Source organism: Perna viridis, chromosome 4 (genome assembly GCF_037379345.1).
Source record: "Perna viridis isolate PV_CMFRI_1.1 ecotype Kerala chromosome 4, ASM3737934v1, whole genome shotgun sequence".
NCBI lineage: Eukaryota > Metazoa > Mollusca > Bivalvia > Mytilida > Mytilidae > Perna > Perna viridis.
Window position 1 is genome coordinate 17,621,157 of NC_142448.1, and position 26,844 is coordinate 17,648,000.

Below are 26,844 nucleotides of genomic sequence, written 5' to 3' on the forward strand. Positions count from 1 at the left end.
TTCTTTATAAAACTTGTGAGTCCTTATAAATCAAGAAATCAAAATACCAAAAAAAACACATTTATAAGTTATTTATTGCAGATATATAAATATAAACTTTTGTCAAAAATATTTTGTAAGTCAATAATTCTATTGGTCCCAATGAAAATAAAATTAGTTCACTCCTATACACAATTGATAATGACAGAAGAATACCAACCCTGATCACAATTTAGAAACTGTATAAATAAAGCACTACATTGATAAAATGAACGAAAATATAGCTGAAGCTAATACATCAATATAAAATAAAGTAAAGCTAACTGCATTAAGCATTGAGAAAACTGGGTGACATAAGTGAACTAAAACATACAGTCCGTATCAGAAAACAGTGTATCCATTAAATTGGTGTTGCCATTGTAACACCTATATACAGTACATTTATGCGGAAAGCTTCCCATTCTATGGTATAGAGGGAATGGGGATGGTGATGGTGTATGGGGTGATGGAGAGTTTGAAAGGGGAAATTAGGTTTAAAACCTTTATTGATATGAAGAAATACATTAAATTTAATTATAAATAACAGCTAAACTGTTGAAGAGTTAAAAAATATAAAATTTTATTTATGTAAATATTTGATATGAAATACGAAATGGGGACTGTATGGGGAGATGGGTGTTTTTCTATAGGGGAATGGAGAATTATCAATACGGGATGGGGGATGGTATATGGTATGAGTGGGAAGTTTATACCATACATGAGCTGTATAAAGCATAAATCTGTGTTATAATAGGTATTTACTAGAATTACATACTTAATAGTTTTTAGAAGTAGTGTTTCAAATTAAGTTACAATCACCAACAAAGTCAAATACAGATATTTCTTCAAAAGTATTGGCATTTTATACCAATATAGGGGTTTTTAAGGTCACAAACGGTATTTTTATATTTTTTTAAAGGACTACATATATAAATGCGAAAAAAAATACAGCTATTGGCAGCTCAAAATAATACACGAAATAACTCATAAAGCACCCTTTGTACCATAAGATTTCTGTACCATTCACACTAAATATTCATACATACATCATCATAATTAAGGTTTTTTTTCTGTCAACTTTATCATTACATGATTAATTACATAACATACAATTATACACAAAACACAATGATTAAATATTTGCTGCAATATGATGACAAAAGATATTCTGATTTGAATCAATTCTCATACAAAAGGCTTTGGGATGAATGGTTATTTAGGCTACACTGCTTACCCTCTCTAGATTCAATAAGAACTCTCACAACCAGGTCGATTTAATTCGTTGAAAATTTCAATTTACAAAAAAAAACATGGAATGCTTTCATAATTTCATCACCTGTTGTAAAGCCATGCCAAAAATAAACAGATACAAAATATTTGAAATGTGAGATCAGGAGTCGTTCCTAGACTTCTTGTCTCGGGATATAAGTACTTCGGTATCACAGTCTGCAGATACAAAGTCATTGTCCCATTCTAGTTCCACGGAATGTACAGGACTGTCTTTAGATTTGTTCCCAAGTGAAGCATAAATATTTTCCTCCGTAGATGAACGTTGTCGTTTCTGAGGCACTATACCTAAAATCATCATTATATTTTCTGTTTTGTAAAATATTAAAAAAAATATAATGTGAGATGGTCCTTAACAACTTGTGAAAGAAATAACTCAGAGGGCAATGGAAACTGTTTAATTGTAAATCATGAAGTTAAACTCAATAAGATAAGTTTCCCTTTGAACTCATTTTTAGGTGCATTTAATTGTGTAATACTTTCTCTGTAGTTAGGTATAAAAAAGCAACTCTTTCGCTGTATCTGTATATAATGAAGTTTTTGGGCCAGTTACAGCCTGCCCCAAGGTATGAGGATTTCTTCGTCGTTCTTTGAAGACCAATGGGTGGCCTTGTGATGACATTTTCATCCCGGTGGGGTTGTTGTCCCTTTGACATAAACACCATACCTATTATCCTTATACTGTAAGATAGTCTGCAATATTTTAATTTTAAATCGATTTGTTGCAACCGTAAACTGACATAAAGACAACAACAATTTGTCTCTTAATTAAAGTTTCTTCTTATAAAGAGCAAATAGGATACTAAAAACTTGTTGACTGACCTTCCTCGTGCTCCCATTCTAAATCAATGGAGGAAGATTTGTCTTTGTTTTGTGTCCCTGATAAAGAACTAGTAGAACTTTGTCCATCTGTTGAACCTTTTAAGAAAACAATTCATAAACGCACATTAAAATGCCTCGTTTCAGATAGAACAAATAAATCTACATCAATAACTTAACACCAGTGATAAGCATTAACACATCAAAATAAATATGCTCTTCTTAAACCACTTACAGGGTTGCTTGTTTTATGTAGTGTTGACTTACATATGAAAAAAATATTACCCTTTGTAATATAAAAATAAACTAGGGTAGTAAACATTGTACAGGAACAACAAGAGGCTCCCAGGAGCCTGAATCGCTAACCTGGTTGAATTTTGCCTTTCAAGGGCAATAAATTAAACAAGAAGTTGTCTAACAATTTTGACTCAAGAAACTTTGATAGGACTTATCATAAGGATCATTTCAGTAAATGAAAGTCTAAATCAATCACAGTTTTCAAGACACTGGCTGAAAACTGTAAAAAAAACCTGTCAAGGGTAATAACTCTTATAAGAAAGCGTTTATGCCTGAAGACTTTTGTAGTCCTAAAAATAAGGATCATTTCAGCTATTGAAAGAATTTGGCTAAACCTAACGGTTTTGGAGATGTGTGCGAAAAACTACTGTCTGACCCCTATGTTCTATTTCTAGTAACAGTGGCCATGTTTTTCAACAGATCAAAAAACCCCACTTCAATTCTATGCAGGATACCCCAAGAAACATTTATATCGAGTTTTGTTTCAATTGGTAAAATAGTGTCAGAGAAGATTTTTGAAAGAAATAACATAAAAAATAGCAAAAAACGTTGAAAAAGGGCAATAACTCCAACATGGCTTCATTGATTAAAATGAAAATTTGACTGCAGATAGACCTCATCATGCTGAATACTTTTACCCCGTCAGAATTTGGCAAAACCTAACCGTTTTTGGAGATATATGCAAAAAATTACCGGCCGACCCCTATGTTCTATTTTTAGTAACGGCGGCCATGTTTTTCGACGGATCAAAAATCCCCACAACAGTTCTATGCAGGATACCACAAGGAACATTCATACCAAGTCTGGTTCCAGTTGGTCAAGTAGTTTCAGAGAAGAGTTTTGAAATATTGTTAACGACGACGGACGCCAAGTGATGACAATAGCTCAAAATCCCTTGAAAAACCCACCAGTTAGTGAATAAGAACTCCATCCAATGCAGCTTGTGAATTGATTGATAGTATTTTGTTTGGACCTTCTAGTGTGTGTGTGGAGAGAATGAAACGTATGGTCTATCAAAAATATATTTACCAAACATATGTTTCATGCAAATTATGCAATTTATCTTTAACACAAAAATATTCAAGAAAAGATATTTGTCTATAAGACAAGCCTATGTAACATTCCTTTCTTTTCTAACTAATTATCGTTATAATAATAAATCAATACATTCCATGATTTATGTAGGTCTTTTTAAATGATCTGGCCTTCACACTTTCTAAGAACATATCAAAGTCATCCTCACCACCAGCACTGTAATGAAAAAAATATCAAACCGGGTTTAGGAAACCAGTTTAAGTTATAAATCTGAGTAAATGAGTAGGAATGTTGAAATAAAAGATCAAAACAAAAATAACATTTCAACACCATAAAGACCAAAACAGAGTTCAAGGAAATGAGTGAGAGAACTCAAGTAAGTACACACTCAATGAACATAAGTAAGATAATTGTTTATGTTTCTTTCTTTGGCAGTGTGTTAACATAATTATGGTCATGTAAAACATTATAACTCTTACAAGTGAACAGGATATAAAATAACTACTCCCCACTTACACATCCCATTCATTTTCGTCATCACCGAGCCAGGATTTCCCAACTTTTGCCGTTTTATTTTTAGCATCAACCTCTTTAGCCTTCTGCAATCGAGCAACACGTGCAGCTTCCCGCTTTGCTTCGTAGAACTTTTCTTCTTCTGCTCTTATCTCTTCTTCTTCTTGTCTTAACTTAAATCAGAATGCCGAAGTACAAATGTAAATATGTATAATTTGGACGTAAAAAATTCTGTTCATCAAATGATCAGAAAAGTGACGATTAAGGTTTCATATTTCGATTTTTATCAAAAAGATAGAAAATAAAATTACTTAACTGCGCTATTGTAAAACTTGGAATGAATGAAAGATGAATGATATGTTTAAATGTGCATGACGCAATACAACGCTAATTTCACACGTTGTTACCCCCTAAAGATTTCACAAATTGCACAAAAAAAATGAATAAACTTAATAAATTAACGTTTCAATAACCGAGTTATGAAAGCTAAAAGGTAATGTTTAGTAGGTATGTAATAGCACGCACGGTTCATTATAGTAATGCATGATCGGTAGTCATACAATTAAAACGATATTGCAAATACTTTACCAACAAAGCTTCTTTATTCCTTAGATTCAAAATACACTTTTACTCATCAATGAATGACTTAGAAAGCAATATTTATTTAATTAAAAGTTTTGATTAAATTTATTTCATAAAAACATTTAAAAACCAACAAGATTCGAAGCATTTAAAAAAAAAATTGACAAACAATATGTATTTTATCAGCACTTTGATATCTACCATTATTGAAACTAAACAGAGATTTAGAAGTAATTACAGCAATCCATCATGACATCAGCAAGTTTAAATATAGCATGCATCTATATGGCATAAACCTGATATAACCTACTGATACTTGTTAAAAGTATTCTCCACTCCTTTTTCATCATCCGGGTAATTTACAGTTTAAATTGAATTATGTAAATGACATAATCAAACAAAACTGCGCAAGTTGGTCGACAAACAAACAGTATAAACCATACCAAATAAAAGACAAGCCACATAATTAACTTAAGAAAAAACTTATTTCTTACCCTTATTCTACCGGTGCACCGGGTCCATGCTCCAAGTTTTTAGTGGAGTCCGAATTGTTCAATTACCTTTGTTTCTTTTGACTATTATTTCGGTTATTTTATTTTCTTTGTTGTACATGTCTGTTTCCCTGTCTGTTCTTTGTCCATGGATTGTGTTATTTTAATTTCCACTCGAATCTTCGTTCCCTTGATTACTCTTTCACATTAACTTTGTATTGTACACTATGATTAATTAAGCACAACAAAGCATTTCAAATATGTTAAGGTTCTTAAATGTGTAAACTGTAACAGTTGCGATTGAAATCACAGTAGTGTTACTGAGAAAATTACCTTCGAATCAATTTCAGCGTCAATAATTTTTTGTTGATTGACAATGTCTGTATAGTTTTTACTCATTAAAACCTGCTTTTCCCTTTCAGTCACTAATCTGATGAACAGAAAAAGACAATAAAATTGGATTCATGCAAAAAAATCTACAAAACTGAAAACAGACATAAAGACAACAGCAGAGGTTTACATATATTAGGTTGTTTAACACAATAGATATACATCAAATGCTTCTAGAAAAATGGAAATAATTGTTTAATCCTCGTGAAGTCTGGAGCCAAATATATTGATCTTTTATTGTGAATGATAGCTTCAAAATTTCATATTTGCCACAAACTACGATAGAATGTTGACAAATTAGTAAGTTTCTGTCTATACAATTAATTAACAACAAATTTGGCTGTCTATTATCTGTCAACTGATCATTCGTTTAGAACAACGAACCGCAATAAACATGTATTTCCACTGCTCTGGTCGCTGATAACAATTTGTAGTGACTACCATTCCTGTTCTAACCGAAACTTAATTGGATACTTATTATATCCAAAATACTGTAAATAGCACAAGAGTTTGGGTATTTTCCTTTGATGGAAGTACCCAACAAGCTTCTCAATGATTTCAGTAACTACTGCGGCTTTGTTAACGACATTGAAAATCTTTTGGGAGATCGAACGGACGGAAGTATTTACTATCAGGCAGAAAATCTTATATTTTGTTTAATCTCATTGCTTTATCAAATAAACAGGAATGTTAATCACTTACTAAATACGAATACTTTACCATTTCAACATACGAGGAAACGGTGAAGGGTCCAGGTTGAAGTTCTAAATTAACTCTGTAAGGTTAGAGACTTAGTCTATTTAGGATTATTTGAGCTAGCTAAGGAATTACAAGTTTTATGGCATCGTTACAAGACCTTTCAAGATAGTTCTAGGAATGAACTTATTAAAAGTGTTCATTTTAAGTCCAGCATTTTAAGAAAGGTGACTGACATTTTAGACACAATATTGCCAATTAAGTCTCAACTATCGGGTGAAGTGACGAACCTCTGCATAGTATGTGTGTTTTGATCAGAAGTATAAAAAATAAAGCTGAGAATATGTATAGTTAAAAAATGTAGTTTACATAATTATATGAATAGTTCGCGTCCATGTTGTCAGTTCGCAGAATATAAGAAGGAAATGCGGCTTTTCAATATCATTTATCTAAGTCATTAAGTTAAAAATTTCTAATAATCGTATCATTAATATAACGTTCAAACATTTGGGAATCACTTTTTTCTACATTTCGCAGCGTTATGCAATTTTAAGATATCATTTGTCCTGTAATTTCGAAATGTTAATTTTAACAGAGAGAGTAACGGAAAGAACGTAAGAATAATTAAAAGTTTGGACGATCGCCCCCCCCCAAAAAAAAAAACAAAAAAAAAAAAAACATACCATTATTGATCAAAATCAGTTTTATTTTGTTATGCATAGTATTCAAATTTCATCAGTTTCGTTTGTATTCCTTTTCTATCAAGCAGTTTGATTTTACGTTTAACAAACGACAATCAGGTAATTGATACATCTGTCCGTTCTATTATGCAGGATCTACATTTATTAGATAAGTATTAATATGTTTTATAAAGAGCATGGTTTGTGATAATCTAACCAAATCGGACGTCCTAGTGGAAAATTAATACGCAGTAAAATTTTCATGTTAACTTGGGACAAAAGAAGACCAAACATTTATAATATACGATTCTTTACGAACCCTGTCAAAACTTTGATCACAACAGAGGTTTTTTTATCCTGAGAAAAAAACATAAGGGTACATTATTCAATTTATGACATCTACGTATTTAAATTTCTGTAAATGGCAAATAATTTATCTATATAGGTTTACAGTATTGAGATTTATACCTAACCAATCCTAAAGAACAAGAGACAAAGCCCCTTAACAGAGATGATTTCGTTCTAAATGTTGTATTTACTCTCTATTGTAATACGACTTCCATTTACTAAAAACACCTTTGACTGATCTTACAATGACCATTCAATTTGGTAATAAAAACTCTAATTCCAGTAATTAGAATCACGTCTTTAAAGTGGTAAAACCTACATACCTAGTCATTTCATTGTCATTGTTGTCCTGAAAAGATGTTTAAGCACATTAACATTTATATGATATAGAGGTATATTAGACCAAAGTACCCTACCGTTTCTCATTAGAAATTTTCTATTGACCTAGGTAATAATTATAACATTGATGATGTATTTTCATGCCCCAAGAAACCGTACGCACTAAGAAAGTGAAATGGTTTCCACTTATATTTATAAATTGAAGAATGATAGGAAATTAAAATACTCAGCAGGTAGACAAAGACGCTGTAAAATGCATGGTGAATAGTTTGATAAGACCTCAGAATTCTAACCCTGAACAGTTGAGACAAGCATGAATGTGGCATTCAAGTTTGATACAGCTCTGAACTTTTCTAATGATTAAAACGTATATACTATATATGTTTCTTGTACAGAATAAATGTGGTCAAAGGCCTAATAAGGTCAACATTGGTCACTTAACAGTTACGGTCAAAAAGCCACTACAAGTACTGTTGCCAAGCTTACGAAGATATTCCTCGCTTCAAATGGAGTTCAATGTTTAACCCTAAGTTGCATTATCTATTTGGAGTATTCCTTCAATAAAGTTAATCCTTCATGCATATCTACATATGATGCCCAACCTTCCTATGAAATTTCAACGAATCCCAAGGTTTTAACATGTGGAACCCAAGCGTTGGATTTTTCCTCTTAGTTCTCTGACAAAAATTAAATTCATCCATGTGCGGTTTAGGAGATTTCGCATACAAGAAAAGACGAACAGACAGTCATTTATGTCAATAACGTTAGCAGGGGCATGAAAACCTGCTCACGGTAGAAGCAGAATATCCATGAGTTTACTAAAATTATCCAACCAGATAACAGGGTCTACGATCAAACATTCAAATCCGTAATAAGCTTGGAATATCAAAGAACTTAATTTTTTTTTTTTGGGGGGGGGGGTGCAAGCAAATTTTAATATTTGAATCTTTGGACCTTAATGTGAAATCAATTTGAAAACAGCTCTACAAAACACAGGATCCAAAAATTTAAATCTCATCCCACTGAAGAAAAAATGCAATTATAGCAAAAGAAAGCTTATAGCCCCGAAACCCATTAATGTTAAGGAACATATCAAAAACCCCAAAAAATCCGATAAGAACAATTCTTTGTAAATGTACTTACATCGTCCATTAAATTCTCAAACTGAAAAGTAAGAAAACAGTGAATGTATAAAGTAAGAAAACAGTCAATGTATAACGATGTATAGATAAAGGATGGTGTCCACTGTTCTTAGACCATCTCATCGTTCGTGTTATTTTTTTTTTTAAATTTTTGTGTGTGTCAATATTCATATTAATGACGGTCGTCATGATTTCTTATCAAACGTTATAATTTTTAATCAAAAAATATATTTTCCCTTTTTATAGTTTAAATCTTTAGCGGTTTTCGTTTTCTTTTCCCTTAAAGTTATACTCAAATTATTTTAAAGAAGAAGTAAGCCCAATCTGAAAACATAAAAAAATCTAATTTATTGGATTACACAAGTTGTACATAATTGAAATCAAAGCAATAAAACCATTCTTTATAGAAGGCATGTGGCATAAATACTGTTTATTTCCTGTAAAACGGTGCTTTCTAAAGAGTAATAAAAAATGGTGGTAAACAAACATTTATTTCTTTTTCTTTTTCATCGTTCGATATTACAAAATACAAAAGCGATATAACCTATAGAAAAAGAATATATATTCGACTATATGTGAAAGAAATGTATAGAAGTATATGTATATATGTATATTATATTTATTTATATGTATTAATTAAACAAACGACCACGTGGTTTATAACAGATAAAAGAGAGTCGTCACGTCACGTCAATAAACTTCTAAAACGAGATCAAATCTGGAATTTAAATACTAAATGATGTCAAACGATTCATTTAAGAGGGATGAAAAAAGTTTAATAAAATTTATCGTTTTAAATTAAAATACCGTTGAATTAGGATGTACACGTTCGAAAAGTTCTTGTCAGTATAATAAACAAAATGGGTGTCTGTGGCGACGCATCGAACTGGGCGAAAGTAGCCGCCCTATTAGAGCTTTGTGGATTACCATTGTTTTTGTCTGGATATGCCACCCCGGGATGGATGGTATCAGAAACCATCAGAAAATTAACTGATATATCTGTAGGTTTGTGGCAGGTTAATGACTGTTCTTCTGGATCATGTGTGACGGCAAGTGTACCTAGTACTTATAAAAATGGTAAGACAAATTTGTTTTTTTTTAATCCAGAAATTGTCAGAAACAAACACAAAACGTACAAAGTCTTACTAAAGTATTAAAAAACAAGAATTGTTAGAATTCGGAGACTTGACAGAAACAAGTGATGTCATCTCGATTCAACTTAGAATAACGTAAACGAACTGGAAATAAAGAAACATAAAGATAATTATAAAAAAATACTGAAATATGAGATTACTTAAAAAATGTCTGTATATACGAATTACCAACAATCTGTTATAAATTAAAAAAAAATATGACTTCTACATCAATTTAGGAAAATATCATTTTGACCTTTCTAAAGTTATAATTAAAAAATCGAAAGGAAGCTAACATTATTGGAAATAAACAATTCACAAAACTCATTTTTTTAAGAAATTGGTCGCATCACTTTCAATTAGCGTGCAAAGTGTGAACAACGGACCGACGGACACCGGTACGCCATAAACATCCCGTCTATAAAATTTACATTGTTCTCGATTCTAAATAAATAAAAGTATGTTAAACATATTACATGATGCTTTGTAAAGCTTAAACCGGATAGAATCTTCTGGAAATACGAGTAACAAAGCAATTGATCAACATGAAAAACAAACAAAAACTTTATAATAGAGCAGACAGAAAAAAAAGTGAAATGAAAAAAAAATCATACACGGCAACAACTCATGTTTTACAGAGTCCGTCGTTCCATGAAATATAACCAATTACTTAATACTTTCAATTACAGGCGGTAACAACCACAACGTAATCATTTTTAAAGACTTTTTACTAGTCAGTGTTCCAGGATTCCTATTTCCCGTATCCCGGGGCAAGTGAAATTTGGGTCAGGGAAAGTTAGGTACTTAGTTACACTTTCCCGTGGCAAGTTGAAAGCTTCATATGCTGTAAGGATTTGTTTTGCAAGGAAAGCAGTCATAGGCTGTGGGAAATTTTATTTTATATGGATATTTCCAGAGGAAACCTCAATTTCCGAAAAATCCTAGAACACTGACTAATACAGAAACTTAACATCTGTCCAAAAATATCTTGAAAAAAACGGATGTAGACTATTTAATTGGGACAAAGAAAACCAGGCTTACAAATTGGACCATAACAAAGAAGCACACAAATAAAACATGATTTTTCCAACAACAAAAATAAGAGATTAACATTACTTTATAGATTAAAATAAATATATGTCAACATATCAATTGATGCAGTCAAATAAATTGTCGAATATGAAATATAAATAAAACTATAGGGAAAGGGATACCGACATTACCATTTTGAAAGAAGACAGACTAGGCGACTAAAGTTGTTATATAAAGCGAAAGAATTACTATAATTTACTCATTTACAATCTATATCATTGCTACTTCTTTTAAGCTGTTTAACTTTATGTAACAATTTCCCCATTTCCATACATTTCACCATTCTTCAGTGAAACGTCACTTGTTTCGTAATAAAATATACCATACCGTATTCACCTAGGCAAAAAACAATGTCCGTACTGGTTCCTTCTAAAGCCACGTTTATGAAATGGGCATGAACCTTTTACTATATCTTATGCCCCTTTATATAATCTTTTTTTCGCATTAAACGTTTACGACTGCCGTCCTAAACTAAGACACATTCCAGTTACAGTGTATAAATGTGAAGCCGAACTGTTATCTTTTTTCAAAACTAAGCCCTGATAAAAAAAAAAGGCCGGATTTAAACTAAGTAAATGAATCATAAGTACAAACAAGTCAAAATTTGTCTATGAATATTTCAATTAATTCATCTACTGATATTTCCGATATTATTAATGTTCAAGAAATTCACAACGAATCTACAATTTATTTTTTATTCTAAGGTTAATTTTCCTTTTTTGACAACTATTGAAACATATTTTTTTCAATAAATCCCAGCACGACTACATACTTACGTGTATTAGCATATTAAATGAAAATGCTAAATACAAGGAATTACAGTCGTGCATATCTGCCATTTATTTTTTTTTAGAATTTTAGGTCGACGGATTTTTAAAGTTTTCGTGTATGTCAATTGCAACGGAGTTTAAAGAATTAAATATAGTTAATTACGGGACGTTTTCCGCATCACAATTTCAAATTTTGACCCAATTAATATTCACAAGAGGACTAATTAATACATCAGTATATAACCAAGAGTTTAATTACAGAACGCTGTAATAACTCTATACAGACATAGACCTACAATTAATTACAGGTTTATCATACAGACTGAAACGTGCAATAATACATGTAATAAGAAAGAAACATTTAATGATAACCGAGTTATGAAGTCATCTATCTTAATGAAAATTACGATTTTTGAAATAAAAATCATTCGCGTCCGAAAAGATCAAAACCTGAACTGTTGGGGCAAATGTGGACACAACATTTAAACCTGATACAGCTCTGATTTTTTTATTTGACCAAAGATAAGTTTTAAGGAAAAACAATTCACAATTTCATCGTGATAATATATAGGAAGAAGTGTTTTTAGTAACAATATGAAAAAAAAATGAAATTTCTTCATTGTTTCAATAATAAAGTATACTATGAAATAAATATAAATCAAAAAGAGGCTTACATTTAATGAGTTAACGCTTCAATTAAGTGATTCGAAAGTGCTGGAAGCGCAGGTATGGGAAATCTCCCCTTTTAACCATCACTTGGCTTTCGTCGTTATTAATTTTGCAAAATCTTCTCCTCTGATACTACACGACCAATTGGAACCAAACTTAGTAGTAACGTTCCTTATGATACCCTACCAAGAATTGATATGGAGATTTTTTATCCGTCGACAAACATGGCCTCTGTTTCTAAGAATAGACTATAAGGTCATTTTTTTCTTTTTTCCAAATTGTAAAACTTGATTCATTTTAATCAAACAAAGCTTAAATCAAAACACATAAACATTTCATCATAATTCTATGAGCACTGCAATAAGTATTTTTGAGCAGTAGTTCGAAAACAAAGCATTTACCCATTTTTGTATCAATAAAGTCTAGTTGGAAATTATTTAGAAACCAAATGAGAGCTCACATCACTAGAAAGAAACAATTCACAAAAGTTTCATAAAATTTTTTTGAGTTATTATGCGGAGTTCGAACAGACGAACGGACACTTATGTACCAAAATACGACCAGTCTGAAATGGCGGAATTATAAAACTCATTCAATGTAATTTTTACAGCTTTTTATGTTACATACAGTTATAATTTATCAAGGGAAACTACACAATAAGCAAGGATACGGACATTTTACCATTGTTTTAGATACCCGAATATAGTTCGTATTATTATATAGTGTAACCGTATAGTTTTAGAACACAAGATGTTGACAAAAACGCCTAGTGATAGAGAGTACGTACTCAATTAAATGATTAATGAAACGCAAAATATCAAAATGTTATTTTCACGTTACGTTGATATCGGCAATATAACACAAGACTAACTTATTAACATACATGTTGTTTTCACAGGTTCTTTCGTCGCTGTACAAGCCATGGAGTCAATCACTATGGTAGCCTACATAATTGCTACCATTTTCATCGTAGGATATGTGGCAGCAGACAAAGCGAGAACACGATGTTTTGCCATAACGATTATGACATTTAGTCTGGTCGGAAGTAAGTTCTGTGCGTAAGGTACACTAAAAATATTTCCATGTTTTACAAGAAAAATTAGCAATACCAAGGATACAAAAGAATGAAAAACAATAGAATAAACGGTACCGGGAATACTAAATAGACATCAGACCTAGAACAAATAAACAGTCAAACAGACCCGGGACACCAAATAGACATTAAGTGTCAGTCTCTGTAAGAATCAGGCAGTAAGTGAAACATGGCATGAAAAAAAAATCATTTGACAGTGTAATTTGACTATTTGCACGATCAGAATCAAGGAAAAAAGAAAAGATTTTACATATCATGTTGGTGCATTGAGTTAAAATTTCATTGAAATACACTGTAAATGCACAATGTCAAGAACCTCAATTTCTAACATTCTATTAAAAAATTTCTGAGCGAATCCTGTGATGCAGATATCAAATAATAATGTTTTCTTTTTTCAAATAAAGAATGCATCCTCGAGTGAAATTATACTCTCAGATCGGTTGGGTTTTGACATGCATGCTTCTGATTTTTCCAATTTTACCTGCTCCTTACAAACACTTACATTTAAACCAAAAACAAATAAACAGTCCCGGAACACCAAATGGACATCATAACAAGAACAAATAAACAGTCCCGGAACACCAAATGGACATCATAACAAGAACAAATAAACAGTCCCGGAACACCAAATGGACATCATAACAAGAACAATTAAACAGTCCAGGAACAAAAAAATAGACATCATATCAAGAACAAATAAACAGTCTAGGGCACTCTTCATGGACATCAGACCAAGAACAAATCGTCCAACAACACAAAGGAACCAAAAATGTATACACAAAAACGAAAATATTTTCCCAATAGAAAATGGGTTGAACTAATGCATTTCTTGAAGGGTGAGCAAACCAGGCAGAAAAATGATTTTTCCTCAACTTGGCGAAATATCAATAGGGATAAAAAGGTTGTAAGAGGGTCAAAGATTACACAAGCGAGCGTAACACTTTAGTTTCTGATCACACACGTTATGATAGCAAAATGCACTAAATACATCAAAATCTGTATGACTTTCATGGCTATTGAAAAATTAGATTTTTCAGTTCCTCACTTGTTAATACTAAAATTTGTTGTATAATATTGGTCAAATAGTCCTTCCTTTCAAATTAAATTGCAAAAAAAATTGAAATGTGAGTTCATGTATAAAAAAAGAATTTAATTAATACATTTGTTCTCTTCTTTTTAGCGTTTGTTTGTGTGATTGGTATGATTATATGGTTGGCATACATTCCTTCTTCGTACTTTGCTTCCTGGTCACTTGGACTCGCCATAGTAGCTGCCGCTATGTATGTAGTGGCCAGTTGTCTACTTATACGAGACCTGAGAGCGCAGAAAAAGGCGAGAGTTCTCAAAGTTCAGCCAAAAGAGAAAGAAAATCCGATACCACTACAGACATACTATAGGCGATCTCCGAGTCCGAGATACGAACGGAAAGCACTACCACCGCCTGATACTCCCGGGTATACTCCTCGGACCCCTCGGTCGATACGTGTGGATGTTATCTCGCCAGCCTTCACTAATGCTTCATCATCACGTAGATATGGTACACCCAAATATTCACAGAGTTATGACGACAGAGCACGTTAAAATTGGATTTATTCAGCGTCTTGTTAAGAATCGAAACCAGCACGGTGATAGGTTTCATGTTCCGATTCAGAAATAGTCATGTCCTCTCTAGAATAGACAGAACTGTCTTCGAGTTAGGTACTACGTTAGAGGAGACATCTCTCTGAATAATAGACTTTATGTATACATGAGTGACCTAACAGGAACCATCATGTTCATTACTGTTTTTATCAATCAGTATTAAGAATGAATCTTTGTGTAAATCGTGAAACTGAGTCTTCTCATTCATCTATGCTTCATTCTACATTATTTGACATAATGTTAAGAGAGAGATTCTATGGAAATGTGAATTACCAGATACCGTTCTGAAATACAGAAAAAAATCACCCCCTGTTCGGTACAGAAACAAATGATCACGATAAGTGTCATTCTAAAATAAACAGAACATGTCTTCATTAGAAAAGCCATCTCTCTGTTTAACTTTCTGTACGAACATAAGCATCAACCATCTCAACTCATTATTGATTGACAAGTTTTATTATAGTCTGTATTGCACTCCTCTTCCCCCTTAAATTCAAGTAACCAATCACTGTTTTAGCGAGTCCAACCATATCAATACAGGTAGCATTCGCCAAAGATGTTTTTAGAAGTTTCAATTTCAGTAGCGCATCAAAAATGATATATAACTGCGAATTAAGGGAGAAAGAAGTCAAGTCTTAGAATACACAATATTAAAAACATATGCATTATGACATTAATTTCAATCATTGAATAAAGCTCGTCAAGAGCGACAATAAAAGCGATAGCACCAGTCATAGTACATTTATCTACATCTGAAAAGATTTTTGCAATTCAGGCCGTAGATTCAACACAAAAGACCAATTTGTCCACGCCATATTTGACACAATAGTTCCCACTTTTTTTCTTAACAGTGTTTTGTATTGCATGTAAATGCTGCCAAAAGGGACACCGCAAAGCTTAAGAAAGAAGATGAAAGGATCAAAGTTAGTCAATACAAGTCTTTTGTTGATTTAAATCTCGGATTGTATCTTTTCAATTTGCTTCTCTTTGGTATGAATTCAACCAGAGATTATCATTGTCGTGTTGTTGTTAAACGGTATTTGCTTGTTAGATATTAAAATCAAAGAAAGTGGCATTTCATTTATTACTCAACTCCTGCAAACACAAATATCGCTCATACCATCATAGACAAAAAATATTTTTTACAGAAACTAAAATTATAAAATGGCAAAATTTTATGGAACACTGTATTAATACAACATCTACGATCTCAATCTCAGTTGTCAATACAAAAACAAATTATCAAAAGTATTATCCAGGTACAAGTTTCATGTTTAAATATCATATGAAAGCAGTAGAATATTACATATAAAGCATGACATAGCAAATCCCGAGTCACAAACCATCGACTCTTCCAAAATTATGTAATTAAAATAAACCTAGTGAGTATTCAGCAACTATCATGACTATGTTTTTACACAATGGTGAACGAACATTCTTAAAACAAATGCAGGTGCAGCTGTATACATTTTTGACAATATAATACATTTTTGTGCACACATTTATTTAACCCAATATTTTTAGTGCGCCTTTCCAATACATTTGATTTGATACTGGTTTTAACTAGTTACACTTAGAAATCATGCAACTCAAAGTATCAAATGGAAAACATCTTATCCTTTGGGTTTCTTTGTGTAAAATATAATGTCAATCGGACTTGAAATAAATCCATTCTTTGCACTTTTAAAAACAATCACACATGATCAGAAAATAAAACGTTTTACAGAGTGCTGCTAAACATGACAGGAGAGTTCGAACCCCGAATGGTTTGAGCAAGTGTGTACACAACATTAAAGATACATACAGCTCCAAGTTTGATTGTGATTTTTTGACACAACAGAAGGTTCTGGCCAGAACTGAAGTGGTCAGAGACTTCTAAAATGAGAACTACACATTAACATCATACTGTCCAATATCCATTCTTTCAAATACAGAGGGTATGCGGGATTGCCTTGTCAACCACCTTACAAGCACTTTTTGATTTTCAGTCTTTTAAAGTCTTGATCTAGTTCCATAGTTACTGATCAGAAACCAGGTTAATTTCTAAAATTTTTGATCAAATTTGGACCCTAATACCTCCAATAAATCAAATATATTCAGACTCTACTACCATGGAAACGTCATAGGAGTCCATATACCTTCCTCTGTCTGCTATTTGTTGATGTTTTTTTTTTGTCTCCATAATTTCAAAATGATAAGAGTCACAATTCTAAAAAATCAATCCCACCCTGACTATTCTTGTTTGGAATCATGAGATACAGTGTCATAGAGATTTATTCATTATACTCTAGTTACCTTGTGGAAACCAAATGTCTATGAATGATGATGACTTTGCCATAAAATTATAAATATGACAGCAAATGTTTTGCAGTCAAATACTGATCAAAAGGGAATGATAAAAATTCATTTCAGTTCTCAATGTTTCTTCCCTTTAAATACCTATTTGGTATGTGGTAAGGTGGACTGGTGTCAAACTTTATGAAGTAGCTCTAATGTCACTCATTGCTACATGCAATTGTTTACAATACAACAAAATAAGTAAATGCCTGCATATGCACATAAATGTATTTTTAAATGTGTATTGATATTACCTCAAAATTTAAGCTCATGTCAAAATTGAAAATCTATACGTTTTTATTTTATTAAATGAAAGAAAAAAACTCTTGACAAAATGTATATTCCTTTTCTAATTATGCATGCGATAAAGTATCATGTTATCCAGTAGTTAGTTATTTTAACACTGCATGTATAGTTTAGATGTTATGGTAAAATAGTAAAAGCAAAATAATGGAGAAGACATTCATTACTCATATAATATCAATACAACTTATTGAATGGCTCAAATCAAGTACAATTCTTAGCATCATCTTTATTATCATACACTTCTGACTTATGGATTAGCTTTAATTTAAAGGTAATTCATACGAATTGTTCTTAAAGCTGCATTAGCTGCCAAATTTGTTCAGTTTTTGATTCTACTGAATTTTGCTGATTCAATGAAATAAGTTAGTAGTAATGCAACTGAAGCAATAAATGTTGATAATACCTACAGAATATTGTGAAAACAATGGTTTTTAAATCAGGGAAGATTGATAGCTCTGATCTAATTATTTTTCGACATTACTTCCGAAGAACGCCGACAGGACATTCACCTGGGTTAAAAATACCTTAACCTTTGTAAAAAAATAACAATAAGGGATACACAGGTAAGCGCGTGTCTTGTTTTCATTTCATTTCATCTATTTCTTGATTAGTTTTCAAATAAATAATGACCACATTTGAGCCACATTATGTCACAATAGGTAAATTTCAAAAGGATCCTTGCGTTATATTCGAACTTTTTTTCTTTTATGGCTTTTCTTCCTTCTTTCGGTCTTCCTTACTGTCGAAAAACCTCTTTCACTTTGCAATCAAGTTTGTTATTAAAGAGGCAACCCTTACAGCACATGCGCAGATTAAGGTCACAAGAAGTCACGTGCATACAGATTTATCTAGGTCGATTTTTTTTGTCTTGTAAGACAATAAATATATAGACACCTATTTCATGTATTTAATTCATTTTATTTGTGGATATCAAATGAAGTTATACAAGAAAGTACAATTTAGTACAAATAATTCAAAGTTAAGGTATATTTCAACAGAAACAAAAATTTACAAAGATGACAGCTAATGCAGCTTTAATATACATTTTTGTCTCTATAATTGGGTAAAATATAGTTTGCCATAGAGGTGTATTCTTTATACAGATGCTGTGCTAAAATATTGTGACTTTGCATAAAAGTGCAGCAATACTATAGTGAGTTTTTTTTTTTTTTGTAAATTAATCTTGCACTGCAACTGACAAAACATGCCGTGATTCTTTTTTGCATTGTGTTAACTTTTTTGTATATCTTTTGACAATCAATACCTGTATTTGTCCTCTAAAATGTTTGTTAAATTATCTTCATTGTAAATTGTGAATTAACAACTTCAAAAAGGTAAGGGATATGGTGTACTTGAGTACAGGCAAGAAAAAACAGATATTGGTTCTTCATTTGCAAGGGTATAGAAATATATTAATGTAATGAACCTCTAATTAATCTGATGTGATATTACAGAGGTATGATAATTAAGCTGGTTAAAAGGGATTTCAAATGTTTCTAATAATAATGTGAGGGAGGTGAAACCTTAAATGTTCCTGAAGAAACAAATGAATTCAAACACCTAAGTCCTTTCATAATTAATGTCAGCCCTGTTATTATTAATTTCCAAATTGGCAAAATGTGTCATGATACATACGTTTTTATTGTCCTTACGCACTCTCCTAATGTCATGGTCTGAAATATTTATGGGCTGAAATGTCCAGCTTTTGTAAAAAGGAACTGTGGCTTTTCATAGTCCAAAATGCCTTTCGGTCAAATTGTATGGTATTGATAAGCTGATTACATCATTTTTGTAAACATTCAAGTGCCATGTTTTGCCCATCCGTATCTTAGAAGCTCAGATTTGGTTTGTATTTAGTCATGGAAACTAGTTTATGTTACTTTGACTGGTGTGGACATCAATCACATATACCAAGTATGTGAAAATGAAGCTGCTATTATACTGTTTTTAAGCTCCCAATATTACATGCATAAACCAAATATTGATGCTTTTTTCTGCCTATAAATATGCAGGACCCAGTTGATAATACAATTATCATTTAAAATAATGTAGAATTATATATTTTTTCTTTAAAAAATCAATTTTTTGGTTAGTAAGAAACATGAACATAATATGTACAATTTACCTCTATTGAGACATCTCGTTCAACACTATATTTAGTCCTCAAGAACTTCCTCCTACAAGTAATAAAAACATATTTATACCTCTCACAATTTTAAAATGTGTATAATGAATTTATCAAAGAGGCTTTTCCATTGCAAAACAGAATACATATATTCTTTACATACATTACATGAACATACATGATATATTTCAATACATGTATTTTTTTTAATACTTTTAGTTAAGACTAATCTAATGAGATATAGAAGATAATGGTATGAGCAAGATGGTGATAAATCATGTAAATAATTTCGTTCTTTGAACTGGTTGAGTGTCACAGAACTGGTAACATTACCTAAACCATGTCCATACCGTCTTTGGTTCATTAAGTTATTTAACACAACACCCCCAAATATTATTGGTCAGCTCTTACATATAGGTCAGTGTGGACATCTTTTAATGACAACCCACAAGGTAAGTGAATATTTTACTAAAGCGTACGAATTAAGAAAACATAAATGACCGGTTTGAAAGGCATTTGAATGATACGGTCATGACTTCAATGAAAAAATGGTAGTTCTACTATATAGTCCTAGCTACAACACATCGACATGTTTTTTTTTTTCTGAACTTTTCAACACACCTCTTGTCGGATATACCAAAACACCTTCCTAAGCAATTCCCCATGACTGAGGAGTAAAATATAAGACCAGCTACTTCACAACATGATCATTCGTCATCAGATTCAAGCAGACAAGTACTTCCTGCAAAACCCGGAAATAAACAACCAATGGGACGGGAGGTAATTCCTAATCAAATATATCTGTGGACCGAAATTGTCTATTGAGAACCTAGTTCACGACGGTCGATAAGTCTTTACAGTGTCACTTTTCTACGCGTCACCTGACCAGGCGCGTAGCTGCCGTTTTGCAAAAAAGCTTTCGCCTGCACTTAATTTTCCCATTTTTTTGGAGATAAAATACACCCAGGAGAGGGCATAAATGATGCTCTAAAACGCTATCTCCGCGGAGCTTCGGGGGGGGGGGGGGGGGGATTCGCCCCCTGGACCTGCTGGGGACCTTAAGCGGTAAGCGGCCACCAGACGCCCTGTCAATTTGGCCTCAGCTACGCGCCTGCTGACCCCTTTTGGTAGAGAATATCGTATAAAAATATTACGCTTATTCTAAAAACTTTTCTAATGACTTCTTGAATTTCATTTTTTTTCATAATTGAATGATCGATCTTCAACTGTTTGTTATAACAATATTTGTGAATTTTTTTAGTTGATATAATCAACACCTCTTGACAGATTCCCGACGTGTTAAATATCTTTATCTAAGGGCAACAGAGATGAGAAATTATCACTCCATGCCTTTTGTTGACAATGTGAAGAAAAAGACTTCCTATTCCTTTCTTCAAAATTTCAAATACATTTGGGTCAAGTTTGACAACAGACAGATTGGAATGAAAAAAAGCTGACGAAATAGTGAAAACAAATAAGATCAGGTGCATGTCAAATGAAGTTCAAACCCAACCGTTTTAAAGCTATATCGTATACACGTAATGCAAACATAAGTCTTTAAAGAGCATTGCTCACCAGTGTGCATTGAAACAAATAGGGGTATACGTGTACACGTATTTTCTTTATCAAGTACACTTGTATGTTAGACAAACCGACTAGGTAATAAAATTTCAGTGTATTTGACTGTTAAAATTTACGAGATATTAAATTCTATATTATTTTTAGATCGGGTTAATTTAAGCATGTCCCTCAATATGGAAGACAGATTCAAGCGCTCCTGTCACGGAAACAGAAATTGTGAAGGACTAGAGGTAATATTCAATTGGCAAACTGCATACTCCTGCAACATAAGAGGTTGGATACTCCGTTAACCTTTAACATTACGCTTTGATGTACGTGTAACTTGTCATGGTCATAATAAAAGACTCTTTTTATATTAAGTACGTTATCTTTTATTTTTTTATTATTGTGTTGTAAACTAGCTTGAATCAATTTATAAAGATTTGTGATAGTCTACACTTTGTATGGTCTAGCTTATTGACCCGGGTCACATAAGTATACGCTTATGTTCCAGACAATACACGTATGATCCAAATATATGTAGAGCATACCGCCTTGAACATTTAATAATCGAATTCCTCGTACACGCAGCAATTATTTCAGCATCTGATCCATTTTAGAAAATCCTTACTTCCATAGTTTTTAATACTGATATGTTTTTATCAGTTTTCAGCCAACATAGCAGATTTGATTGTAGAAGAAGTTGGGGATGGCAATTTAAACGATGTATTGCGAATACAAAATCCCAAGTTTAAAGGAAATAATAGTGCAATAGTTAAACAAGGACCTCCCTACATCAAGGTAAAAAAATCTCCATCATTACCAGTATAAACATGACCCTTAAAACAAATTTAGACCAAAATGAAAATCAAATTAATATAATATATAGATGTAAATGTGACTAGGTCAAGGGTAACACATTTAGTTTTCTTCAATATAGTATATTAGTGTATTATAAAGTATTTCTAAACATATATTTTTGACATGAGCTCTAAGTTTATACACGAAAAGTAACTGGATACATGCAATTGTAATCAAATTCTTACAAACAATTTTAAGATGCCCGCTTCTTAAAAACCTATTTTTTATATATATAGTGTTTAGGTCCTGAGTATCCTTTAACAGTCAACAGAAATAAAATAGAATATTCTGCCCTGATGAAGTACAATGAGGTTTTGCCTGGGTGTGTTCCCAGGCCACTGTGTCGTATACAAGAAGAAAACTTATGTATGTATTTACGATATCAATTGAATTTCTAAGTTTCATACGTCATCTAACTGTCCTAGTAGTCTGGAAGAGCTGATTTTTATTTAAAGGAAATTGCAACTAATCTCTTATTTCTCACAACTTAAAAAATATATAATTTCTAGAACACCAGGTTGTACCTTACACTGAGAACACAAGAATGATTCAAGTAAAATCTCTAGATTTTTTATGAAAAAAAATAAGTTGGACTTTCTGTTCTTGTATATAGACTTTATGGAGGATTTAGGAAGTCACGAAGTCTTACGAAAGTTGCTGATAAAAGGTCTTGATTGTGAGGAAGCTATATTAAAATTGGCTGAGTATATTGCTATTGTTCATAGCAACATTGTCATGTCAAAATTATCAGAGAAAGAGGTAGCTGAGTTCAAGTAAGTTGCTGAATAAACAATGCTGTTTATTATTACCCCATCTTTTATTTGGAAAACAACCTTTCTTTGAGCAACATCAACAGTATATGTTATTTTGAATGTGCAGATGCTTTCACATTTAGACTAAAAAAACAACCCTTTATTTTTAGTGTATGGTAGAAATGTCAATTAAACAGTAACAGTCTTCGGTCAGATATGATTCTACCTTGTGACCTCTATTTCTTCTCCTATTAGGACTTGTTTCTTTTACTGGAAACCCTGTAGCTTTTTTAATTGAATTATTTGACTTCTTCCTCACAGAAACGATGAAATGGTATCATTGACTAAGCAATTTGTGTTCACGGCTCCTTTTGTGAAAGATGACCCAACAAACAAATTTACGGACGAAGTCCGACAAATACTGCCTCAGATTTACGATGATCAGGTCGTCCTTGATGCTGCTGCCAAAATGAAAGCAATATTTCTGGAGAAACATGAATGCCTCGTACATGGAGATTTACATACAGGTTCTGTAATGTGTACAACTGATGGCAAGCATCCCAAGGTATAGTTACATATTTTTTTTTGAACTTAAGTATAGAACAGTGTATATATAAAGCAATATAATCTGGGTAACTGAAGTATAGAACATTGTATATATAAAGCTATATAATCTGGGTGTCTTAAGTATAGAACAGTGTATATATAAAGCAATATGATATGCATAACTTAATGTATAGCACAGTGTATAGATGATCTGTATAACTTAAGATAAAGAATGGTGAATTATCTAAATAACTTTAGGCTTGAAAGGGTGTATTGCAAATTGAATATACAGTGTATGGCAATAAAAACTGTGTAACTAAAGGTATAGAACAGTGTTTGGCCATATAATCTGTATAATTTAAGGCATAGAACGGTGTAAGGCCACTGTGTGCAAGACAATAAAATCTGTAGAAATTTATATAAATGCTTATTTGAAGCCTTTATTTAAAAAATCTGAATGGAGTGAGATGCATTTTTGTCTCTATGTATATATGCGATACAGAAGCCGTTCCAGACAACTTAGTGGGTCTCGTTTTTATTTAGCCCTCCATGTGTTTGTAATAACAATTCTATTATTTTTTTAAATTCATTGTAGCTGTTTGTCATGATTTTCAGATGATAGATTTAGAGTTTGCCTATGTAGGCCCCTGTACCTTCGATGTTGGTATGTTCATAGCTAACCTGATATTTACATATTACCAACATATATCAACGCAGGAAGATAATGACACACACAGACAATATGCATACAGTATAATAGATTTAGTCAAACATTTCAGTAAGTATATAACTGCAGTGTTGGTGGATAATAATGCACATATAGTTCAGTCAAACAATTTAGTTAGAGTAATCAAGGGAACCAAGATTTTAGTGGAAATCGAAATGTAATCCAGGGAAAAAGACCGGACAGGCAAAACATACACACACAACAAAGAACATAAAACTTACAAGGCAACAAAAGTTAATTAGCAACTCGCTTTGAGTATTGACCAGGAGCATCGATAGGGTAAGCGTTATCTGCTTTTCTAGAAACACTCGTATATATTTAGCTAACTACAGTGTGGATACGTAATAATACACATACAGGCAACGTTTTAGTATAAGTGTACAATTATGATATATATCAACACTCACGGGTAGTTTATCCGTAGAGGTTTTGTCCAGCAGGATCAGAGCTGTAACACACTCAAATGCATTCGAACGTCTGATTACCATACTGGCTGTAGAATGCATTTCTGGTTGGGCTAAGGTTTGCGGGTCAGATTATTGTTTTTTTTTATATATATATACTGGATAATTATTACAAGAAAAAACCCATGGGCAAAATGTTGGCAAGACTATTTGTTTCGCTTCAGATGCTGGCCAAATTATATATGGCAACAAAAAGGGTTGGGGAAAGGGGCAAAACACTTAAGAAAAGGAATATATATTTATATTTATAATGTAAGATACATTCAAACCGTTATGTAAAATTGTAAGTGTCTGTGTGACAAACTCGGATAAGTCCTAACGTATGTCGGATCGAATTACCAAGCTGTTGATTTAATCTCCTATTTACAATAAATCATTACGTTGCAAACTTATGAAAAAAAACTTATGTAAGTACATTTAATAGCACTTCCAAATTAGCTTAACTGTTTGTTTAAGAATGAAAAGTTTTGGTATTTCAAATTCTCAAAAATAAACTTGGTGAAAAAAAGGGAATAAAAAAAAGTAATTCAGAACTGAAATAAATATGATATAGGTAATTAGAAATTTGTTGAGATGAATAGCCTATAGTTATATCACCCTATTCTACTAGATATTCCTTTGAAATTCAATGTATAATATTTAAATATTAAGGATGTATTTATTGTGCCACTATTCAGATTTTGATAGGGTTTTTCTTTGTGGGTCACGAATGCTGCACTGATCACTAAACAGTGTCTATAAACGCCATCGCGGAGTTCTTTAGTCCCTCATGTCTACGTGTTTGCATTTCAACTTTTCGCCAAATAGTCGACACAAACGTTCATCACGAACAGAATGTGTTGATAATAAAATGAAATAAAATTTAAATGTTATATACCTGCAACGGTTTTGTATATGTATATTTTTTTTAATAAAATTTATGTGTACAATTAATTGTCGTGGCTTATCTGATTATTTTTAAATGTAGTAATAATGCACTCCATAATGTTAAGTTCGTTATACAAATGTACCAACTTGTAGTAATTTTATCAAACCGAAGTACTTTTGTATAATGCAACCCCATTTTGTTTTAGACGTAAGACACGAACCATTTGATTTTCTAGTCGGGGCTGGAATTTACATGTGGGCCGGATTTTTTTCTTATATTTTCCGGGTAATTATACAATAAAAACTTCTCATGGGCAAAATGTGGGCCAGGATATTTTTTTCATTTCAGATGCTGGCCAAATTATTTTTTTTTTTACAATTATCATGGCTAGGAAACAATTTTTATCTTCCATAAGAAAGATACGATGCGTGCATATGGTAAACTATTGAATTCTATAACGGACAGAGAACTAATTTCTTTTACAGTTGATGTATACTTAGATAATATGACTTCAGTAATCAATAGAGATACATTTATGGCCGAGGTCACCGGTTTTTGTGGTTGTGAAATTATAAGAAGGTACCTATATTGTAATTGACATTACTTTGTTACTGTTCTGAATTTATTTATAGATACATAAATTATCTATTACCTGGTAGATATTAATTTATATTTACAGTTTTGCGAAACACAATAAAACACCAAAAACACCAATGTTCATAAAAAGTGTTTATTTTTAAACATTGTTCCAGAAATTCGTTTTATCTGCTTTATTGAAAGGGACTCAATTATATACACGATATTCCCAGAAGTTTTTTTTTCTATATAGGATTGTAGGGACAGCACATGTAGAAGATTTCAATGGTCGAGAGTTGGCAGAGGTGGATGCTTTAGGAGCAGGAATCCGATTATTGAGGGCAATCGACCGAATTGATACACCTGATCGCCTAATGCTCATAGCTCTTATGTTAGTGTGATGTTTGTTAACTGCTAAGCTATCTCTTCAATATCATACTTGATAAAAGCAAAAATAAATGATTTTTATGACAAAATCATCAATAAATAAACAAATTCTATTCTCAAGTTAAAGAGGACTTTTCTTTCTTTTTTATGCTAACATGTTTCCTTAATTTTTGGATGATTTGTGTACCGGTAGTATTGCTGACATAAGCGAGTTTTCGGTGGACTTAATTAAAATTTAGTCAACCCAACTGATTTTAGTACATCTGAATATGATGACGTGAAAAGGAATTTTCATATTCA

General features: G+C 32.2%; 3 protein-coding genes across 3 annotated transcripts; 2 read left to right on the forward strand and 1 right to left on the reverse strand.

Moving 5' to 3' along the window:
* Positions 1-56: 56 nt before the first annotated feature.
* Positions 57-20,583, reverse strand: LOC148619124 (AP-1 complex-associated regulatory protein-like). The gene is made up of 9 exons (XM_088578696.1): positions 20,425-20,583; positions 19,804-19,855; positions 8,639-8,659; positions 7,480-7,505; positions 5,376-5,472; positions 3,973-4,142; positions 3,592-3,672; positions 2,128-2,222; positions 57-1,593 (listed from the first exon to the last, which is right to left on the reverse strand). The coding sequence occupies exons 1-9, from the start codon at positions 20,466-20,468 to the stop codon at positions 1,409-1,411; spliced, it is 771 nt and encodes a 256-aa protein (XP_088434822.1). The 5' UTR covers positions 20,469-20,583; the 3' UTR covers positions 57-1,408.
* Positions 8,733-16,110, forward strand: LOC148619125 (uncharacterized). The gene is made up of 3 exons (XM_088578697.1): positions 8,733-9,714; positions 13,200-13,346; positions 14,575-16,110. The coding sequence occupies exons 1-3, from the start codon at positions 9,498-9,500 to the stop codon at positions 14,973-14,975; spliced, it is 765 nt and encodes a 254-aa protein (XP_088434823.1). The 5' UTR covers positions 8,733-9,497; the 3' UTR covers positions 14,976-16,110.
* LOC148619126 (uncharacterized) lies at positions 20,130-26,670 on the forward strand. Its single transcript, XM_088578695.1, has 9 exons — positions 20,130-20,255; positions 21,529-21,614; positions 22,030-22,164; positions 22,461-22,590; positions 22,838-22,997; positions 23,298-23,541; positions 24,138-24,300; positions 26,067-26,160; positions 26,411-26,670. Exons 2-9 carry the CDS (start codon positions 21,546-21,548, stop codon positions 26,556-26,558), a joined length of 1,143 nt encoding a protein of 380 aa, XP_088434821.1. The 5' UTR covers positions 20,130-20,255; positions 21,529-21,545; the 3' UTR covers positions 26,559-26,670.
* Positions 26,671-26,844: the final 174 nt, after the last annotated feature.

Excerpts from the sequence above, each read along its gene's own strand:
- LOC148619126 (XM_088578695.1), top strand. The coding sequence starts at position 21,546 with ATGTCCCTCAATATGGAAGACAGATTCAAGCGCTCCTGTCACGGAAAC. Across the intron at positions 22,591-22,837 it reads TATACAAGAAGAAAACTTAT|ACTTTATGGAGGATTTAGGA; the intron begins GTATGTATTTAC and ends TCTTGTATATAG. Across the intron at positions 26,161-26,410 it reads GGTTGTGAAATTATAAGAAG|GATTGTAGGGACAGCACATG; the intron begins GTACCTATATTG and ends TTTTCTATATAG.
- LOC148619125 (XM_088578697.1), top strand. The coding sequence starts at position 9,498 with ATGGGTGTCTGTGGCGACGCATCGAACTGGGCGAAAGTAGCCGCCCTA. Across the intron at positions 9,715-13,199 it reads ACCTAGTACTTATAAAAATG|GTTCTTTCGTCGCTGTACAA; the intron begins GTAAGACAAATT and ends TTGTTTTCACAG. Across the intron at positions 13,347-14,574 it reads GACATTTAGTCTGGTCGGAA|CGTTTGTTTGTGTGATTGGT; the intron begins GTAAGTTCTGTG and ends TCTTCTTTTTAG.
- LOC148619124 (XM_088578696.1), bottom strand. The coding sequence starts at position 20,468 with ATGGGGAATTGCTTAGGAAGGTGTTTTGGTATATCCGACAAGAG. Across the intron at positions 3,673-3,972 it reads GACGAAAATGAATGGGATGT|TGCTGGTGGTGAGGATGACT; the intron begins GTAAGTGGGGAG and ends TTTTCATTACAG. Across the intron at positions 2,223-3,591 it reads AAGACCTACATAAATCATGG|TTCAACAGATGGACAAAGTT; the intron begins AATGTATTGATT and ends TTTCTTAAAAGG.